Below are 21,384 nucleotides of genomic sequence, written 5' to 3'. Positions count from 1 at the left end.
AGTGCTGTGCACAGAATAAGCGCTTAATACGACTGAATGAGTGAATGAAAACTTTTGTATGCGCTTTTGTAATATGTAAACCTCTCTCCACCCACTCGCTCATTAACTTTATACCCCGGCTGAACGTGACAGACGGGCAAGAGAGTGTGAGTGGTGCTTCCCCAACCCCACCGACCAATTCTTTCGCTCGGCTTCTCCGTCTTGAAGCCTCTAAACAGTCCCCACCGTTGTACCTGATGGGAGACTGTCGTCATCGTGTAAATATATCACTCTGTACTTCAGTGTTCTTTTGTTTGCACTGTATTTACTGGGGCTCTGTAATTCCTGGAACATGCAGCAGACAGAGAGCGTGGGCTCACTGGGGTGTTAGTACTCATTTCTGGGACTGTTTGGAGCAGTCACGGAGAAAGATGGGCTTCCATCCCACTAGGGCCAGCCTTTCTCCATCGAATACCTCAGTTTCCACATGAGCGGCAGAGCCACTGTAGGTGATCCAGGTTTCCTGAGCAGCGGCAGTCCCGGTTTTATGGGCCTACCTGAAAAAAAAAAGAAAAAAGTAGAATTTTTCTTACACATCTTGCTTGCCTCTTTTGTATTTTTTAACTGGTAAAAGGATATAAAACCAAATGTTCTGTGTCGCGAAATTGATGGTAACCAGAATTTTAATTGCTTTATAATTACGTGTGGAGTGGAAACATTGCTTTTTTTTAACTGTTTATTAATGCAGGATTTTTCCTCCTTGTAGTCACTAATTGAACTGTTTGTGAATAGACTGGACTCGGTGGAATCCGTTCTACCATATGAATATGATGCGTAAGTATATGGTATGGTAATTCTATGTTTAGTCACTTTTAAAAGTGATCTGAGAAGGATCCAAAGACTATAACGTGGAACATAGGGAAGAAGGAAATCAGAGCTCAGCTCTCCGGATGAGGCCCAAATGGTTCTCCAGATCAGGGCCATTTCTCATATTTCAGGAAGGCTACTTATAAATAAAGCGTTCTTTTATAGACTCGGGACTATGCTTGGAGCAACTTTTGAAATTGTATTTTGAGTTTCGAACGTTTTGTCAACATCTATAAAGGGCACCTAATAAGAATATTCAGTAATAGTACTTAAATGTCAGGTATTTTCCTTAGGAGTGGGTTCTGTTTGTTTCCCATCCATTATCATGACTGAGTAATTCTAATTTCTGAATGTCATGGTGGGCAAGAATTAGTACAAATGTCAAACACTTTCCTGTCTGGCTTGTTTACGACTAAAAATACTTCCAAAATAGTAAAACTTAAAGTTTGGATTGACAGTAGGCTGTAATGGTGGTTCCCTGTTGTCTTCAATAAATGAGTTAGTTATTCAAAAATTAGGACCAGTTAATTGTTCTGTTAGGCCTTATCACTTGGCGTGGAGGCAGATGAGATTACAAACAACATTTCTGTACACAAACTGAAATACTTGCCATTATTTTAGCTGTCATTGGCAAAGGATATATTTTCCCCAACTTAAAATAATCGAGTCTGTAGATGCTTTTGTCTTTAAGGATGTCGTAATTTTGGAAGTTGAACTATCTACAGAAAAAAGTAGATACATGAAAAAGCAATTTGGATTTACGGTAATTGGGGGGGTCAAATCCAGGGATGGAATCTTCACTAGCAGGAAGGTTCCTGTCAAAAATATTACATGGAGAAATCTGGAAATGCATTATGAACATAAAATTTTAAAACTACATTTCTTTACCGTTTTATTTTTGTATTTCATATTGTAAACTTCTCTTTCAGCTTTGATTTTTGTCAAGATTCAACAGAAAAACGACCTTCTGAAAATCTCGGACAAGTACTCTTTGGAGAAAGAATAGCATCATCACCATATAAGGTGACGGAAAGAGTACTACTTCCAGCTTTAAAAAAAAATCACAGACTCCTCTGGACTCAAAGTTGAAAATATGAAAATGAAAAATATTCATGTCACCAAAGTTCACAGTAGACCAGCCTGCTTTGCATTTGGTCCCATTACTCATTCCTGAAATGGGCTTCATGTATAGTTTTGTAATTGGTGACCAGTATTATATCTTTCAAATATAGATGTAAGAAGACAGAGCTCCCATGTGTTAGGGTCAGTGAGCCAAGAATAGTGGGGAGAAAGCAAGAAAAGTCAAGCAGTATTGATCCCGGCTCCACCACTTGTCTGCTGTAGGACCTTGGGCCAGTCACTTAACTTCTCTGTGCCTCAGTTACCTCATCTGTAAAATGTGGATTAAGACTGTGAGCCCCATATGGGACAACCTGATGACCCTGAATCTACTCCAGCACTTAGAATGGTGCTTGGCACATTGTAAGCGCTTAACAAATACCATAATTATTATTTAGCATCTGCTGCGTGCCGAACACTGTACTAAGCGCCTGGGAGAGTACCTGATTTTTACCCCCATGGAGTTTACAGTATAGCAGGTGTGACAAACTAACAGGAAGACGGAAAAGGGGACGTGCACGTGGGCTGGTGTTTAGGTAAAGGGGTGGGAAAGAAATCTGCTAAAATACCATGGAAGGTAGCCCTAAAGTGCTTACGTTGTACAAAAATGCTGAGGTGACAGTGGGCTGTAAACTGGGGAAATTAGAGATCAGTTTAAGAAGGCTTCTTGGAGGAGATGATGATATTATTATTATATTTGCTGAGGGCTTACCGTACTAAGTCCTGGCATGGATACAAGGTAGGCTGGATATAGTCACAGTGGGCTGTAAACTGGGGAAATTAGAGATCAGTTTAAGAAGGCTTCTTGGAGGAGATGATGATATTATTATTATTATTATTATTTGCTAAGGGCTTACCGTACTAACTCCTGGCATGGCTACAAGATAGGCTGGATATAGTCACAGTGGGCTGTAAACTGGGGAAACTAGAGATCAGTTTAAGAAGGCTTCTTGGAGGAGATGATGATATTATTATTATTATTATTTGCTAAGGGCTTACCGTACTAAGTCCTGGCATGGATACAAGATAGGCTGGATATAGTCACAGTGGGCTGTAAACTGGGGAAACTAGAGATCAGTTTAAGAAGGCTTCTTGGAGGAGATGATGATATTATTATTATTATTATTTGCTAAGGGCTTACCGTACTAACTCCTGGCATGGCTACAAGATAGGCTGGATATAGTCACAGTGGGCTGTAAACTGGGGAAACTAGAGATCAGTTTAAGAAGGCTTCTTGGAGGAGATGATGATATTATTATTATATTTGCTGAGGGCTTACCGTACTAACTCCTGGCATGGATACAAGGTAGGCTGGATATAGTCACAGTGGGCTGTAAACTGGGGAAATTAGAGATCAGTTTAAGAAGGCTTCTTGGAGGAGATGATGATGTTATTATTATTTGCTAAGGGCTTACCGTACTAACTCCTGGCATGGATACAAGATAGGATAGACATAATCACAGTGGGCCTCACGGTATGAGATGTGAGCTCAGAAAGGTTTTGAAGATGGGAGGGTTCTGTCATATTTGAGGTGGGAGGGTGCTCCAGGCAAGGGGAAAGGATCACAGCAAGTGGCCAACATGGAGAGAGACCAGGACGAGGCCCAGTTGGAAGGTTAGCTTGAAAGGAAAAAAGAGTGCCAGCGGCAGGGTAGTGCGAAAGAGTAAGTGGGAGAGAGCTGATTGAGAAAACGAGCGCGCTCTCCCCTCCTTCCCCCCTACACTCGCATTCACTTCGCATCAGAGAAGCAGCGTGGCTATGTGGAAGGAGCCCGGGCTTTGAAGTCAGAGGTCATGGGTTCAAATCCCGCCTCCGCCACTTTCATTCGTTCATTCATTCAATCGTATTTGTTGAGCGCTTACTGTGTGCAGAGCATCATCATCATCATCAATCGTATTTATTGAGCGCTTACTGTGTGCAGAGCACTGTACTAAGCGCTTGGGAAGTACAAATTGGCCACACATAGAGACAGTCCCTACCCAACAGTGGGCTCACAGTCTAAAAGGGGGAGGCAGAGAACAAAACCAAATATACTAACAAAATAAAATAAATAGGATAGATATGTACAAGTGAAATAAATAAATAAATAGAGTAATAAATATGTACAACCATATATACAGAGCACTGTCCTAAGCGCTTGGGAAGTACAAGTTGGCAACATAAAGCGCTTAGTACAGTGCTCTGCACACAGTCAGCACTCAATAAATACGATTGATGATGATGATAAAGAGACGGTCCCTACCCAACAGTGGGCTCACAGTCTAGCTGTGTGACTTTGGGCAAGCCACTTCGCTTCTCTGGGCCTCAGTTCCCTCGTCTGTAAAATGGGGATGAAGACCGTGAGCCCCCCCCGTGGGACAACCTGATCACCTGGTAACCTCCCCAGCGCTTAGTGCTTTGCACGTAGTAAGCGCTTGATAAATGCCATCATTATTATTATTTATTATTATCACTTTCCCCCAAGACGATGACGACAGCAGTAGAGGGAACCCTGAAGGCAGAGCGCTCCTCTCCCATCAATCAATCAGTCAATCGTATTTATTGAGCGCTTACTATGTGCAGAGCACTGTACTAAGCGCTTGGGAAGTACAAATTGGTAACATACAGAGACAGTCCCTACCCAACAGTGGGCTCACACTCTAAAAGTCTCCCACGCCTGCCTGGCTCTCTGCTCTGGGTGAAGGGCGTTGAGGCTGCTCTTGCACGTTTGCCGTGCATGGGGCTGCCTCCCACCCCTGAATCCTGGGCACCCTGGAGAATAGGGGCCGTGAGCCAGGCGGCCAGGGGCCGAGGATCATCATCATCATCATCAATCGTATTTATTGAGCGCTTACTGTGTGCAGAGCACTGTATTAAGCGCTTGGGAAGTACAAATTGGCAACATATAGAGACGGTCCCTACCCAACAGTGGACTCTGGGCACCACAGATACATTTCCTCTTATTTGTCTAATGAACCCAGCCTGCCCTGCAGATCACACAAATCCTCACCAGATACCGTGTGTGTCTGGGGGTTGTGGCCTCTTCCAGCCAGTTGCTCCGGCCCTTAGGCTAGGGTCCGGGTCTTGGGCCGTAGAAAGGCTCCTTACTGAACTCTCAGGGCCTTGGATGTTGCCCCTGCTCACTCCACTTGGCCCGGAGCTCCAATCCTGAAGGTAAATTTGACAGGCAACCTTTGGACTGTAAAGTGCAGGGCAATTTTAGGTTAGTTTTTTGGTTGGTTTGTCTCTTCCCCAGAAGTAGTACATTTTATTGTCTGAAAGAGACGTTTAACCTCCCCCAAATCGGTGTTACTACCCCTGAGAGGTCACGGCTCAGTGTTTAATTTTCTCTTCAGAGGGGATTGCGCCCATTTCCCTTCGCACGATTGAAAAGAAGACCCTGAATCATGGCTGTTGAGGTATCCCCAGCCTGTCAAGTGATGCAGTAGCAATTGAGGAATTCCCTGTAAACTGCTCCTCTCTGAGGCTTTATCTCTGCCGTATAATAGGAATTATCTGTGTAAATTCTTTGATTAATGTAAGAGGGCGGGAGCAGCTGTAACTGGGGTCACTTAACTGCCTTGATACTGGTGAAATTAATTTTTGAGTTAATGTGGAAGTCCGATCAGTGGTATCTACTGAACGCTTACTGTGTGCAGAGCACTGTATTAGTGCTTTGGGGGAGAAGACGACAACAGCTTTGGGGAACCCATTCCCTGACGAAAAGTCCAGATGGCCACCTAAAGTTTTTTGTAACTGAAGTGGCACGTGAGTGATACAGATCTGCTGGTAATGAACAAGTCACACTTTCTTCTAGTGGAAGAGTGCGCTTAATCCCAAAATTCTGTCCAGCAGACCGCAACATTCTGGCCGTACTATTTAATTCACTTAGTCATCAAGGACGGATGCCCTCTGGTAACCGAAATTAAAGTGTTGCTTACAAAGAGGCTATTGTTTTGAACTTGGGGTAGTTCTTCTATACTGAGCTAACTATGGTGAATAGAGCTATTGTACTTGACCATTATTTTGTTTTGTCCAATGTTCAGGGGATATATTTTTGAAGAAATTCCACATAACCTGAATAAAATTGTCAGGGAAATCAATCAATCAATCAATCGTATTTGTTGAGCACTTACTATGTTCAGAGCACTGTACTAAGCGCTTGGGAAGTACAAATTGGCAACACATAGAGACAGTCCCTACCCAACAGTGGGCTCACAGTCTAAAAGGGGGAGACAGAGAACAGAACCAGACATACCAACAAAATAAAATAAATAGGATAGAAATGTACAAGTAAGATAAATAAATAGAGTGATAAATATGTACAACCATATATACATATATACAGCTGCTGTGGGGAAGGGAAGGAGGTAAGATGGGGGGGATGGAGAGGGGGATGAGGGGGAGAGGAAGGAAGGGGCTCAGTCTGGGAAGGCCTCTGAAATATTATTGTCATTAGTGTCCTACTTCGTAAATCTGGAAAAAAGATTTTAAGATATGGAATTTCAGAGTTGGGAGGAAAAATAGCCCTGGTGGTAAAAATAAGGCTCATGTTTTAGGATGCTTGATGTATAAAAATTCCATCAGCAGCCCCGCTTACTATTTTGATTTCTTTTTTCTTTTTAAACAGTTTACTTTTAACAAACCAGAAACATGCAAGAAAGTTTGTGTAAAATCCTATGATCCAGCAAATGATGCTGAAAAGAATAAACTGGCCTTTTTGAAGAAAGGAATGCAGTTGAACTATCAGCATCACTGGTGGGTTGATATGAAAGAAAATGGCGTGATTTTTCAGTTACTCTCAAAAGTAGCTTTCATTGGTGTAGTGGCTTGCATCATTTTTCCATTCTCTGCGGCTTAAATCGTATTCTTTTGTTGCTGAAGGCGTATGGAAAATGAAAATAGTTAATTGGATTGAAATGTGTGTAAGATTGTTTCAAATCCCCTTGATTTGGATGGTATAATGTGAATAACTTTATTGTTGCACATAGGATTATTGATAATATGCCTGTAACGTGGTGTTACGATGTGGAAGATGGACAAAAATACTGTAACCCAGGATTTCCAATAGGATGCTTTGTTACTCAAGATGGTCGAGTGAAAGATGCTTGCATTATCAATGTAAGTGCCGAGAAATAAATTCTTTATTGTTTTACAGACTGTAATATGTTCATAAGAGTTCATTTCACATCAAGCATGCCCTGCAAAGTGGAAACAAATTCATTTTAGATTTTTGCCATGCCATGATGGCTTTCCATAACCTGTGGATCGTTTGACCTCCTGAACTGTATTTTAGTTTGAAATTGTAAATGATTTTTAGTAGCAATCTAAATGCGTGCCTCAAAGCGTTGAGGAAGAGCTTACCAGGTTTTGAAGGGCTTGCTCCATTATACACGGAGTTGTCTAAGTAAAAGTATTCATAAACTAGAACATGGTGCTTGTTATGCTTGCAACATCCTTGCCTGAAGCATTGCTACAAAACTGAACATATTCTCTACCTCAGAATTTGGAAGGATTAGACTCAATGAAGCTCTAGTGATATTAAGAAGGTTGAAGTACTTAGCATACTATTTAGTAGCTTTCTGCTTAATCCTCCAAAAGAGTTAACTGAGTGATGATGGCCCCTAGTGATGATGATGATGATGATGGTGGCATTTATTAAGCACTTACTATGTGCAAAGCACTGTTCTAAGCGCTGGGGACGTTGCAAGGTGACCAGGTTGTCCCACGGGGGGCTCACAGTCTTATTCCCCATTTTACAGATGAGGTGACTGAGGCACAGAGAAGTTAAGTGACTTGCCCAAAGTCACACAGCTGACAATTGGCAGAGCCGGGATTTGAACCCATGACCTCTGACTCCAAAACCCGTGCTCTTTCCACTGAGAAGTTGATACGCCAGCACCGCAAGACCACATTATTCCCCAGGAGTAATGTATTGGCAGGTTGCGAGCAGTATTTTCACCTGGCAAACCGAAGTGACTGTGGATTTAAAATTGCTCGGACTGTGAAAAAAGTAATGCCACGTATGCACAATTACTGTCACCTAATTTTGTTATGGGAAGGTTGTTTTTGTCTTTTTTGTGTGCACCTGACCTTGGAATCCTAGAATAATTCTGCTGAGTAGCAGAGCTGGAAAGAGACCTCAAGTGTTCATCAGATTGACCAGTTGCTTCACTTTAGCTTCAGTTCTCTGACATTGTGCAGTTGAGTTGCTAGAACTTATTGGAATTGTGCGAAAAAAAGTCTAAAGACCAGTGACTATGGAAGTAGGCTTCCTTATTCTTTCCTTGTGACCGTTCTTTTCTTGAGAAGTAGCGTGGAGAAGTGGAAAAAGCATGAGCCAGTGGATCTAGGTTCTAAGCCCAGCTCTGCCACTTGCCTGCTGTGTGAGTTTGGGCAAGTCACTTGACTTCTCTGTGCGTGTTTTCTCATCTGGAAAATGGGGATTCAATACCTGTTCTCCTTCCTATTTAGATCATGGGGCCCTTGTGGGACAGGGACAGTGTTTGACCTAATTAACTTGTATCTACCCCAGTGCTTACAGCAGTGGTTGACGTGAAGTAAGTGTTTAACAAATACTGTAATTATCATTTCACCTTTTGCCAGAGTTTGGAATGTCATCAGGAATCCAATAATCAGGACATAACATTCTTCATATTTGAAGGTTAACTGCTGATGATAGGTGTTTGTGTGCCCCTCTGCCCTTTACATAATGCACACGTGTGTAGGTGGTCTTTTGACATGTTTTCAGTGTCTGCTTATAAGAGCCACTCTGCTGCTTCAGGCTAGCTGCCCCGGCCTATCAATCTATTCGCTCTTTTTTCTTTTCTGATAGGTCATTTTTCCTTTCTGATTGCTACATTCCAAGTTGGTGTGTTTCCAGTAGTTGTTTTGAAACTTCCTTAGCTATACTTTTTTTTTTAAAATGGTATTTAAGTGCTTACTATGTGTCAGGTACTGTGCTAAACACTGGGGTGAACGGAAGATAATTAGGTTAGACACTGTCCCACAGTGGGTTCACAGTCTTAATCCCCGTTTTACAGATGAGGTAACGGAGGCATGGAGAAGTTGGGTAACTTGCCCAAGGTCACTGAGCAGACAAGGGGCAGAGGCAGGATTGGAACCCAAGTCCTCTGCCTGTTGCAGGAAATAGTGCTTCAGGGTATACTTATCCTGTAGTCTGAAAGCTCGTTGAGGACAGGGTGTATGTCTACTAACTCTGTTGTGTTATACGCTCCCAATCACTAAGTGTAGTGTGCTGCACACTAGGTGCTCAGCAAATACAATTAATTGAATGGGGTGTTTCTCCCCTGAACCTTCTTAGTCAGCCTTTTTGAGCCTGCCATAATTATGTAGACGTTTTGTTATCATCTGACTTCCATATGTATCCTGCTCTGGCGAACTGTATTAAATCAACCGTATTTATTGAGCACTCGGTGCAGAGCACTGTACTAAATGCTTGGGAGAATACAGTGCATCTGTATTGAGGCAAGTATCAATTGTTGATCAGCTGCATTTTAAGTCTGTAATGTTGAGTGCACGTCAAAAAGCCGGGTGACATTTGTGGCTTTTTTTTTTTTTAATGGTATGTGTCAAACAACTTACCATGTGCTAGGCACTTATACTAAGTACTAGGGTTGATATAAGATAATCAGGTTGGACGCAGTCTCTGGCTCAGTCTTAATCCCAGTTTTCCAGATGAGGTAACTGAGGCACAGGGAAATCAAATGCTTGTCCAAGGTCTCACAGCAGGCAGGTGGCAGAGGTGGGATTAGAACCCAGATCCCTTGACTCTCCAGCCCATGCTCCTTCCGCTAGGCCATACCGCTTCCCTCAGATTTCTCTGCCTTAAAGAAAGGCAGGCATTGTCACAGTTGTGTGTGTGTGTGTATGTCTAACCTGATTTACGGTTTGGTGTGACGTCGACCCCATCGCTCTACCAGGAGAGATGTTGACTTTCTCCATATTTTATTTCTTTATTTTTTAAGCTTATTTTTCGGAATTTTGTTTCCAAATTGCAGAATATGCTGACAACTTGTAGGTTTTATGCTTGGGATGAGAACATGCAGCTAAATATACGTTCTTCGTGATGCATATTTTTACGTGCTCTCCAGTTACTGGTCTGAATTGACCACAAAACCATCCGTTCTTTGTTTTGATGTGTGTGCATTTTCATAGTTCAGTCATCAGTTCGCCACGCTGGATTGTTGTCTCAACGATTTTGCTGGTGTTTTTAGCCTCTTGGACTGGGAGGAAAGCTCCGGGTTCCTTGGGTCCTTGACCTGGACTACATAAAGCAAGACTAAAACTGAATTTGTTGCACAGCCCTACTTCACTCTTTCAATAATTGGAAATGATTCCATCCACTCTAAAGAAATGACGTATACTAAAGGATTGCCTTTGGACCTTTTTGGCGTTCTAGGGGTTAGCATCATTTATTGCCAGTATCAGAGACAGAATAATGGGCGGGTCAGATCATTGGTTTGACCTGAAAATGCCATGTCTGATGTCCTTATGTTTCGGTACAAAGAATATAAAACTCAGTTTTCTTAGGAGCTGAGTGATTTTTCCAGTTTTAATTCAAGGGCTTGTTCAAAACATAACTTTTGTAGGAAAAGTCTGAACTCCTTTCTAATTTTTTTCAGTCTGAGTTTAACAAAAAGAATACTTTCTACCTCTTCAATCATGTCGACATCACTATTACGTATCACAGTGGGGCAGATGAAAATTGGGCTGGAGCACGACTCGTTACTGCACGACTTGATCCCAAAAGGTAACGGCTGCTACTTGCTTTTTTAAGCTTCATTAACCTTTGTGGAATATTTAAAAAAAAAACTTTTGAAAATGAAAAAAAGAGGATTTGCCAATGTGTTCATGTATTCTGTCTTTGCAGATGGGTTCTAAAATTCTTAATTGATCGATTGGGCTAGTGAGTTGGAAACTATGAATGCCTGGAACAGTACTTAGTTACCGGCACTGCTTTCCTCCCTAGCTGCCCATGTCATTAGGCTGAGTGAATACTGACTGAAAACTTGGAGGCAGAGAGTCAGGAATTCATCAATACATGCTCATTCTCATTGAAGCCTATTAAAGTAATAGAAAGGAGTCAGTCCTTATTAAATTTGAGACCCTCTTTCTAACTTCTTTTACGTATTGGGCATGTGCTGACTTACAAGATGGATTCTGTAGACGTAGAGCGGTATTTAAACATAGCATTTATTTATAATTTGAAGCTACTGAGTACATTATCTTTGAAAAAAAAAATTCGCAAGTATACATTCCCTTTAGAGTAATTGGGCATTAGTCAACTGCATTGTTTTTAAACTTTAAGGCGTAAGCTACTCTGCTCTTTTGCACTTCAACGAAAGGATAATTCGTTTTGCTTCTTAGCCTTTATTCATTCATTCAGTCACTTGTATTTATTGAGTGCTTACTGTGTGCAAAGCACTGTACTAAGCACCTGGGAAGTACAAGTCTGCAACATATAGAGACGGTCCCTACCTAACAGCGGGCTCACAGTCAAGAAGGGCTCACAGTCTAGAAGTTCTTTAGTGAACTTCTGTTCACTAAAGGAATGGAAGTTGCAGTGTAACTTGTTTTAGCCTTTTATTTTATTCTCTGAAGGTCTCCACTTGTTTGAGGAGGTTAAGGACTTAGATTTTCAGGAAAAAGAACAATAATAATAATAATAATTGTGGTGTTTAAGCGCTTATTATGTGCCAGGCACTTTACTAAGCACTGGGGTGGATGCAAGCAAGTCGGGTTGGACACAGTCACTGTCCCATGTGGGGCTCACAGTCTCAGTCCCCATTTTACAGATGAGGTAACTGAGGCGCAAAGAAGTTAAGTGACTTGCCCAAGGTCACACAGCAGACACATGGCGGAGTCAGGATTAGAACCCATGACCTTCTGTCTCCCAGGCTTGTGTTCTATCCACTAAATCATGCTGCAAAACATTATCAGAAGCTGACTGAATTTGTAGGCTTTTTTTCCCCCTAGCCTGTGCTGTTAAAAATAGGTTAGGTGTTTTACATAGGTATGACGAACAGATATGGCAAATAAGATACAGTTCACAAATGTACCCTATTTTTTAAGACCTCAGGAAACTGAAAAAGAAAAGTGCATGTGGTATACCTATAACTAAACTCTCCATTTCCCTTTGGCTTTTTCCCACTCTCGTCACTGCAACTTTATTCTTCCAATCAACTATATGTTCTTACTTTTTCTTCTTCCCTCTCTCTGTCTTTTCCCTTCTTTCTTCTACTTCTTTTTCACCAGGGCTACCCAATAACTGAGCTGCTCAGTTAGCCAGTGAATGCACTGGCCTCCCATGTCATTTGTGGGTTTTTTTTTTCATGATTCCTCTGTTTCATGATGCATAAATTCACCCTTCTAAGCATCCTAAATATTCTGTAGAATATTGCATTAACCTTGGAAGGAGGCGGGCATTGCTGCGTAACTTAGAAGGGCTTCCAGGATATTCGTTCATTCAGTTGTATTTATTGAGCGCTTACTGTGTGCAGAGCACTGTACTAAGCGTTTGGAAAGTACAGTTCGGCAACAGATAGAGACAATCCCTACCCAACAACGGGCTCACGGTCTAATGTATTCTTACAAATAAAATATACAGATGCCCAGAAGTTCTAATCCTTGGAGTCTTAATGGCTCTCTTCCCCTTCTATCCCCACTGGAGGTCAAAAGGCAGTTTTGGGAATCGAAGGGGAAAGGGAAGGTGAGCAACAAAGTCAACAATTGGCATGAATGGGCTTTCTTAATCTGTTGGAGTAAAGAGGATGGACTTTATTTTACTGGAGTTATATTATTACTGAGCTCTGAAGGATTTAATCAAGTTAGATTGGGGTTGGATTCAGGGCAGGATACCCCTAAAGAGAATTGGATACTCACCAGCTGCAGGGCATATGTTAGGGGATTTCCCTGTCAAAATAAGGTATAATCCATAAATAATAAATACATTTTTATTTCCGTTGTTAAAGTTGGAGGGCTCTCATCTCTCATTTTAATTCAATTTAATTCTTTCAATTTTCATATAGAGACTAGGCAGTTGGAATGAGGGAAGAACAAACCCATTAGCTTTTGAGTTAGTTTGAAAGATTCTCGATTCAGTCTGTGTGAACTGAACACACAGTTCATTAGTAGAATTTGCTATGAGTACAGATTAGTTTTTATAATTTGCTGATTTTGCTTCTAGTTTTATTTTTAGACTTAATCCCTTTCCCTTCTAAGCATCCTAAATATTCTGTTGAATATTGCCTTAACCTTGGAGGGAGGCGGGCATCGCTGCGTAACTTAGAAGGGCTTCCAGGATATTCGTTCATTCAGTCGTATTTATTGAGCGCTTACTGTGTGCAGAGCAGTGTACTAAGCGCTTGGAAAGTACAGTTCGGCAACAGATAGAGACAATCCCTACCCAACAGCGGGCTCACAGTCTAAGGTACTCTTACAAATAAATGGTATTTTAGTAAGAAGGAGAGAACTGATGGAGAGCATTGAAGTCAGGGTTCATTACTTCGCTTGAGATGGAAGGAAATAGGTAACTATTGGAGCCTTTACAGCTATACACCCTGAAGAGGTGGGTAGAAATGCCAAATAGTGATGGTTTTGGCTGTTGTTGCACTGGTGGCCTACTCATCATCATCATCATCATCATCAATCGTATTTATTGAGCGCTTACTATGTGCAGAACACTGTACTAAGCGCTTGGGAAGTACAAATTGGCAACATATAGAGACAGTCCCTACCCAACAGTGGGCTCACAGTCTAAGAGGGGGAGACAGAGAACAAAACCAAACATACTAACAAAATAAAATAAATAGAATAGATGCCCCACGAGTTGGGAGAATAAAACTGAATATGATCTGTTAGATAGGATTACTCTTTTCAAGTATAATTCCCTTTCAGGTTATCAGCAGCAAGTGTCTTAGGAGTGTTGGGCGTGTGTGGTTTAAATGAAATAAAAAGTAAAACACTGTCCTTTCATTTTACCTTCATGAGTTCCTTTTAAGTCCCAAAAGTATTTTTCGAGGTTGTACACTGTAGGCTCTTTGGTCTGGGGACGTGTCTGCTAATTCTGTTGTATTGTACACCCCCACCCCCACCTCCAGCACTCAGTACAGTGCTCTGTATGTAGTAAGTGCTCAGTAAATATGATTGGTGCTTAAGAAAAATTGCACATGCTTCAGATTCCCAATCTGACCCAAACTTTTCTCCTATTTATTAGCTATAAGCATACTGATGAAAACAAACTAAGTTGTGAAGGACCCCCTATGGAAATCCCTGGAGAATTTTCGAATAAATTGAATTTGATCTACAGCTACTCTGTGAAATTTGAAGTAAGTATGTCATGTATTTAAGTTGTTTAACTCTTCATTTTGGATTAAGGATCTGCAATGCCTTTGCTATTCATCATAATGAAGAATTAATTAAAATGTTTGGTAGTTAACCAGAAAAACAGTGGGTTTTTTTTTGTTTGTTTGGGTGTGTTTTTAAATGAAATGACAAATAAGCTGAGAGAAATAGAGAAACACTAAGGGCACAAAATGGCCAGATCAATTCCAAATGATCAGTTCCATAAAAGATAGAAATACATACTATATATGCACAGTACTTGAAATAATGACATTTCCCCCCCTGTTCACAGGTGTTAGTTTTTAGCTGACTTTTTTTTAATTGGTCTTCATCTCAGGCTGGGTATTAAAAGATAAAATGTTCATGAAGGGTGTGCACATAAACTGTTCAATTGTCATTCTGGTAAATGGTGTTCAGCCCAAATATTAGAAGTGCTTGCTGATGTCACTTAAGTACTTTGGATTTGACTTCAATTGTTTGGTTTTTGAAAGCTACCGAGAGGATATGCAGTGCAAATGATGGATACCTTCATAGAAATGAAATCAGTGCTAGGCCATGTCACATAAGTCTTTATCTAACAGTTCATGCTGATTAATTTCTGTCTGGTTTGAAAACAAATCATTTTTTACCTATTGCACGTACCTTATTTTTGTCATAGACAAGACAGCTGAAAAGAATATCATTTTTGTATATTTAAAGGATTTCAACAGATCCTCCAACTTTTTTAGCCAGATGTCCATCAGTTTAATTGGATGGAAGCCAGCTTTGCATAATTGTTCGGGCTAGTGGACTGGAAATCAAGGACTTTGAGTCTGGTTCTCGCTCTGCTAGTCAGTTTAGGCAAATCTTTGCCACTCTGGTCCTTCAGGTGGTAAAGCATTCTTTACAATTGTGTTCCTCAGATTTTTGGAAGGATTAGTGATGTTTCGAAAACCTTTTAGGACCTTAGAATAAGGATTCATCAGGTTTTGTTTTTCACTATTGTAAATGACTAAAAAAACGACTAAACTGCTTACACCCTTAATTTCAAGAGTGTATTACATTTTAAAGACTTATTTTCATGACTGCAGTTGAGCGATTCCATGAACTCCTATTTGGCAGCGCAAGTGCTCTTGAATTACACACCAAAACTTTGGTTGCAGTCATAGGACCAAATCTGAAGAATCGTCGTGTGTGTGTCGGGGGAGTGCCAGGTGCCATGTGCACGGAGCCAAAGCTTGGTGGAAAGTTGATCCTTGGTTGCATGGCCTTTGAGTGGATGGAGCTCTTGTTCCCAGGGGCCAAGGAACAGTTGAGTCTTCCCGTGCATTCAGGAGTCGTAGTTAATTGGTCTCCTGAGTATGGGAGGCTCTTCCCACCTGGTCCCTGGCTTCAGGATGCTCGGCAGGACTTTGTGCATTGAAATCAATCAGCTTAGACTCTGTAAGTCTTGGGAAAACGTGGAGAGTTGCACGTACTGTTGGATCAGACAGCCAAGTCTTCTACAGTGTCAGCTGATGTCAGGGCAGCTCTCCTAAGCCTCCTGAGACCTGACTTGGGGCTCTGAATAATTTGTCAGAGACGCTCTTGCTTGGATCAACTGATGCCTTGGGGTCAGGCAGTTGCTCAGTGCGTTGCCAGTTCAGGCCAAGAACTGGCCAAATCATCCCTCTGATTATTCTTCCTGCACTGTCCCCTACTTGTGTGGGGGCTTGGTGAACTCTGATCACACTTGGCGGTGGCATCACAGAGAGGAGCCACTGCCCTTCCACAGTCACTTCCAAGGTTGCCGTTCCAGAGATTCGAAAGTGTTGTCACTAGAAGCGGGCAAAGAAGATCTGCCTCTGATGGACTCGTAAATTCCCCGTAGTAATTGTCCTCGCCGAGTTGTCCCTCTAGCCGTGAAGCTTCTTTTTGACCCAAAGGAGATAATGGAAACGAAACCTCTTAGGGCATATGAACATTGTATTTTCTCACGAATGCAGCCCTAGGATAAACCGAGGGGTTGTTGTAGTGATGGGCTGCCGTCTGCTATTCCAGAAGGTGGCATTGCTTGCACAATCAAAGATGGCAAGCGTTTTTTAAGACAACTACATTTTACCGCTCTTCATTTAAAATGCTAGAGAATTTCAGTATGACTGTTTGAAAGAGGCTTTTTAAGACAACTACAGTTTACCGCTGTTCATTTAAAATGCCGGAGAATTTCCCGCTCTTCATTTAAAATGCTAGAGAATTTCAGTATGACTGTTTGAAAGAGGCTTTTTAAGACAACTACAGTTTACCGCTGTTCATTTAAAATGCCGGAGAATTTCAGTGTGACTGTTCGAAAGAGGCTGATTTCCAAAAATTGGAAATGTAACGAGTGAAAGGAAACTGTTAACGGACTTCCGTTGGTATGTCCGGAAAAGTTGAGCTTTAGAAGAGAAGGAGGCTCTCCAGGCACATGCTTTTAGAAAAGGAGTGAGGCTGATGGACTGTGAGCCCGTTGTTGGGTAGGGACCGTCTCTATATGTGGCCAACTTGTACTTCCCAAGACTGAACTCTGAAGACTGAACTAAAATAAATATTTATTTATTTTACTTGTACATATCTATTCTATTTTATTTTGTTAGTATGTTTGGTTTTGTTCTCTGTCTCCCCCTTTTAGACTGTGAGCCCACTGTTGGGTAGGGACTGTCTCTATATGTTGCCAACTTGGACTTCCCAAGCGCTTAGTCCAGTGCTCTGCACACAGTAAGCGCTCAATAAATACGATTGATTGATTGATTGATTGATTCCCAAGTGCTTAGTACAGTGCTGTGCCCACAGTAAGCGCTCAATAAATACGACTGAATGAATGAATGATGGATTAAATTTTAGCAGCCAGTTTGGCTCCTGATACTAAAACCAGCATCTAAAACCATGATTGATAGCTAGTATTCCATTCACTGCTGCCAGTATTTGACAGGGATATAATTTCTGATCCGATTTTTCCAACAATAATAAGTTCACATCATATGTAAGAGGTTGATCACCTGACATTGGCCTGGTATCAGCAAAGAAGTTGTTCGGTAGCATTGCATTTTCATATGTGATGAGCATATATGATCAGTGCAACAAATGGTTGTGGCAACAATTATCAATGTAAATGGCAAAATAGCAGAGATTTAATTTAAGTTTAATTTGCTATAGATTTAATTTAATGTAAAAATAAATCAGTCAGTGGTGCTTTGCACACAGTAAGCGCTTAATAGATGCCATTATTATTATTATTATTATTTATTGAGCACATTTATGCAGAGCACTGCACTAAATGCTTGGGAGAGTACAATGCAACAGAGTTAGTAAGCACATTTCGTGCCCACAATGGACTTCAGTGTCTAGAATAATAATAATAATGATAGCATTTATTCATCATCATCATCATCATCATCAATCGTATTTATTGAGCACTTACTGTGTGCAGAGCGCTGTACTAAGCGCTTGGGAAGTACAAGTTGGCAACATATAGAGACAGTCCCTACCCAACAGTGGGCTCACAGTCTAAAAGGGGGAGACAGAGAACAAAACCAAACATACTAACAAAATAAAATAAATAGAATAGATATGTACAAGTAAAATAAATAAATTAATAAATAAGTAAAATAAATAAAGTAAAATAAATAAATAAAGTAAAATAAATAATAAATAAAGTAAAATAAATAAATAAAATTTATTAAGCGCTTACTATGTGCAAAGCACTGTTCTAAGCACTGGGGAGGTTACAAGGTGATCAGGTTGTCCCACGGGGGGCTCACAGTCTTAATCCCCATTTTACAGATGGGGTAGCTGAGGCACAGAGAAGTTGTGACTTGCCCAAAGTCACACAGCCGGCAATTGGCAGGGCCAGGATTTGAACCCACGACCTCTGACTCCAAAGCCCGTGCTCTTTCCACTGAGCCATGGTGCTTCTCTAAGTCTAGAGGTGTTGCAAATGAATACTGCTTTAAAATAACTAGATGTAAAATCGTTAAATGATGAGGTGAAACCAAGAGGAATTGAGGATGAGGAAGGTAGACTTAATATTCCAGGAAAGACCTGGCTCCTTTAAACTAATTTTTGTATGAGGTGATAGAATAAATGCAGCAATGATGTTGATAGGAGGAAACTAATTTTTGTATGAGGTGATAGAATAAATTCAGCCATGATGTTGATAGGAGGTGATAAAATAAGTTCAGCAGTGATGTTGATAAGATTAAAGTACAGCAAATGAATGAAAAAAATATTTGAATCTGTTTTGGAATTTGGCAATAACCAGTTATAGATAATCAATTTTTATTGTTTCCCTTGTAGAAAAATAATGACATAAAGTGGGCTTCTAGGTGGGATTACATTTTGGAATCGATGCCTCATACCAACATTCAATGGTTCAGGTAAGCCTTTGCCAAAATATAAAGAATAAGAAGTTGCAGGGTGGTAGCTTTTGCCGTTAAATAAGTTAGTCATGTTCATTAGTAATGAAAGTTAACTCTTTCTTCCCAGTAGTTTTGTAGGGGAGGTTCATATGATGCTTAGAACTAGAACATGAATCCAGGCCATTTTGGGGTCAACATTTTTGTTGCACGACGGGAGGGATACTCACGATCCTTCAGAATCATTCATAGCAGGGCTGGAGTCTCACCATCAAAGATACCATCTTTGAATACAAAGTGCAGGAAAATTCATACTTTATGGGGCTGATTTAGCTTATTTGATTTACCAGAACTTCTGCTAAATTTGGAATGCAATTTTTAAAATTCGCTGAATTTCTAAAAAAATAGAAAAAGAAAAAAGTCATGAACCAAGATTTACTGTATTTAGTTTTAGTGTTACCACAGACAGGGTCATAAATTTTCTTTTTTTGGAACAACCGAAATAATGTTTTTCAGTATTATCCACTGATACCAAATAGAAAATCCGCCTATCTTGTTGCTTGTTCACATACAGAGTTTTCTGTTATTATTTCTTTTCATATATTTTAGAAAATTATCATTGCTTACAGAAGGTCATGCTGAATTATGTCCCTTTGCTTGTATATGAGACTCGTTATGAGTTTTAAACCCTCAGTGCCTCCAGGAAGGTTGAATGACATTGAAGGAGGTTTCGTTGATCTTTTTGGTTCACATTTATACCGTTACTATTTCTAATGAGGCAAAGGAGTTTAAGTGAGAAGATAAAGTTGTGAATTTTTCTTTTACTTTCAGTATAATGAACTCCCTCGTAATTGTTCTTTTCTTATCTGGGATGGTGGCTATGATCATACTGAGAACACTCCATAAAGATATTGCCAGATACAACCAAATAGATTCTTCTGTAAGTACAATTTGTGAATTTTATCACTTTCCCCCCAAATTGTCTAATCTTGTGAATTTAAATATCATTAGGCATTTACTCAGTACCCCAGCCGTGCAAAGCACCATTATATGTCTGCAGCAGAAATAATGCTGTTATGTGTTTGCGTTTTCTTAATGCCTAGGGTGCTCAGGAGCTAAGTGATAGCCGTTAATAATGCTTTCCTTTTGTGAGATCAACAAAGGTAGCAAGTTGAATAATCCAGAAAGGTCCGAATAGAGAAAAGCCTCTAGGTAGCAAACCAATACATCTCCACTGTAGTGTTAATCAGTGCCCCCTAATATAGTATTTAAGTGATTAAAATGGTGTGTTGAGGTAACCTTGGTGAATCTTACTAAAGTTTTGTGAGAAAAATACATTCAAATTGAACCGTACTATATAGGGGACTGTTGGTTTTCGGGGGGTTCTGTAGGGGGATAGCGTGGGGAAGAGGGGAGTAGACCTCAAGTGAAATATTTGGCTTGACTAAACTCAAAAGCAAACTATAAGGCCTTCTGAAGTAAAATGTTTGTGTCCTTAAGCAATCAGTGACACTTACTGAATGCTTACTGTGTGTAGAGCACTGTACTAAGCACTTGGGAGAGTGTAGTACAACAGAGTTGCTACTTCTAGTTGTGAATATTTTGTTTGTCTCCCCCATTAGAGTATAAAAGCCCCTTGTGTGCAGGGAATGTGTCACTTGCTTATTCTGTTCTTCCCAAGTGTCTAAAACAACACATTACACTATGTGGGGGGCTCAGTAAACTCTAATTTTAGAATTATTCCCCAGTCACTTTAGTACAGTGCTATGCACACATTGTAAGCACTCCATAAATACGATTGACTGATTTCTACTACTATTATTAGGCGCTTTAAAAGTGGCATGGGGCTTTTGAATTCCCACAGCATAACGTTTGGTTACTCGAAGTTGGTGTTGGTGGGTATGTAAAATTCTGGGCTCCGCCACTCGTAGAGGCAGAAATTATGACTGTGTCCTGTTGTCATGTCAAGGTTCAAGCACTCCATAAATACGATTGACTGATTTCTACAACTATTATTAGGCGCTTTAAAAGTGGCATGGGTCTTTTGAATTCCCACAGCATAACGTTTGGTTACTCGAAGTTGGTGTTGGTGGGTATGTAAAATTCTGGGCTCCGCCACTCGTAGAGGCAGAAATTATGACTGCTCATGTCCCGTTGTCATGCCAAGGTTCCTGTTACCCACTGGCCAAGTGCTCAGGTGAGGTCAGAGTGTTGGAACCCGGGACATTTTCACCTCTCCAAAACCAGGTCCACGAGGTGGAACTTCCCTGAAAACTTAGGCAACCCCCCCATTTTCTCCCCACCAAAATTCTTTTTTCTTGCTAAGAGCATAAGAAAGGCCCTCCTGGGCGCTAACAGTAAATTGTCCCTTTACCCTAGTATGCTACCTCTTACAATGGCACCAAAGGATGGTTTTTAGAACAATAAAATAGCTGCTCGCTATTCAGTCTCACGGATAGGCGTGAACTTTCTAATCTCCCTAATTTTTCCATCCATTCATTGATCAAAATCCTCCTTGTCCCTAAGTATGGCTTTTCCCTGAACAGCTTCTGGTGATCATGCTTTCCATGTGCTTGCCACCCATTGTTTGACTTGAACCTTACCTTCAGGTCACTTTCAAGTTTCAGTCCTTCAAGAGGTATTTAATAAACTGGGATAATAATTTAGTGGGTGTTTTAGAAGTCAGTACAGTGCTATGTGCACAGTTGTGTTCAGTATATACTGT

The 21,384-nt window shown here is 40.8% G+C and overlaps 1 protein-coding gene across 1 annotated transcript in view; it reads left to right on the top strand.

The window, feature by feature from the left end:
• LOC119929786 (transmembrane 9 superfamily member 2-like) overlaps positions 1 to 21,384 on the top strand; it is a 78,118-nt gene that overhangs the window by 19,529 nt on the left and 37,205 nt on the right. The window contains exons 2-9 of the mRNA XM_038748067.1: positions 746 to 813; positions 1,776 to 1,869; positions 6,575 to 6,702; positions 6,936 to 7,065; positions 10,590 to 10,717; positions 14,183 to 14,294; positions 18,601 to 18,680; positions 19,491 to 19,599. Of these exons, the coding sequence (XP_038603995.1) occupies positions 746 to 813; positions 1,776 to 1,869; positions 6,575 to 6,702; positions 6,936 to 7,065; positions 10,590 to 10,717; positions 14,183 to 14,294; positions 18,601 to 18,680; positions 19,491 to 19,599 (849 nt within the window). The remainder of the gene's footprint in view (positions 1 to 745; positions 814 to 1,775; positions 1,870 to 6,574; positions 6,703 to 6,935; positions 7,066 to 10,589; positions 10,718 to 14,182; positions 14,295 to 18,600; positions 18,681 to 19,490; positions 19,600 to 21,384) is intronic.

The sequence above is a fragment of the Tachyglossus aculeatus genome, chromosome 6, assembly GCF_015852505.1.
Source record: "Tachyglossus aculeatus isolate mTacAcu1 chromosome 6, mTacAcu1.pri, whole genome shotgun sequence".
NCBI classification, from domain to species: Eukaryota; Metazoa; Chordata; class Mammalia; order Monotremata; family Tachyglossidae; genus Tachyglossus; species Tachyglossus aculeatus.
This window is presented reverse-complemented; position numbering and strand designations above follow the sequence as displayed.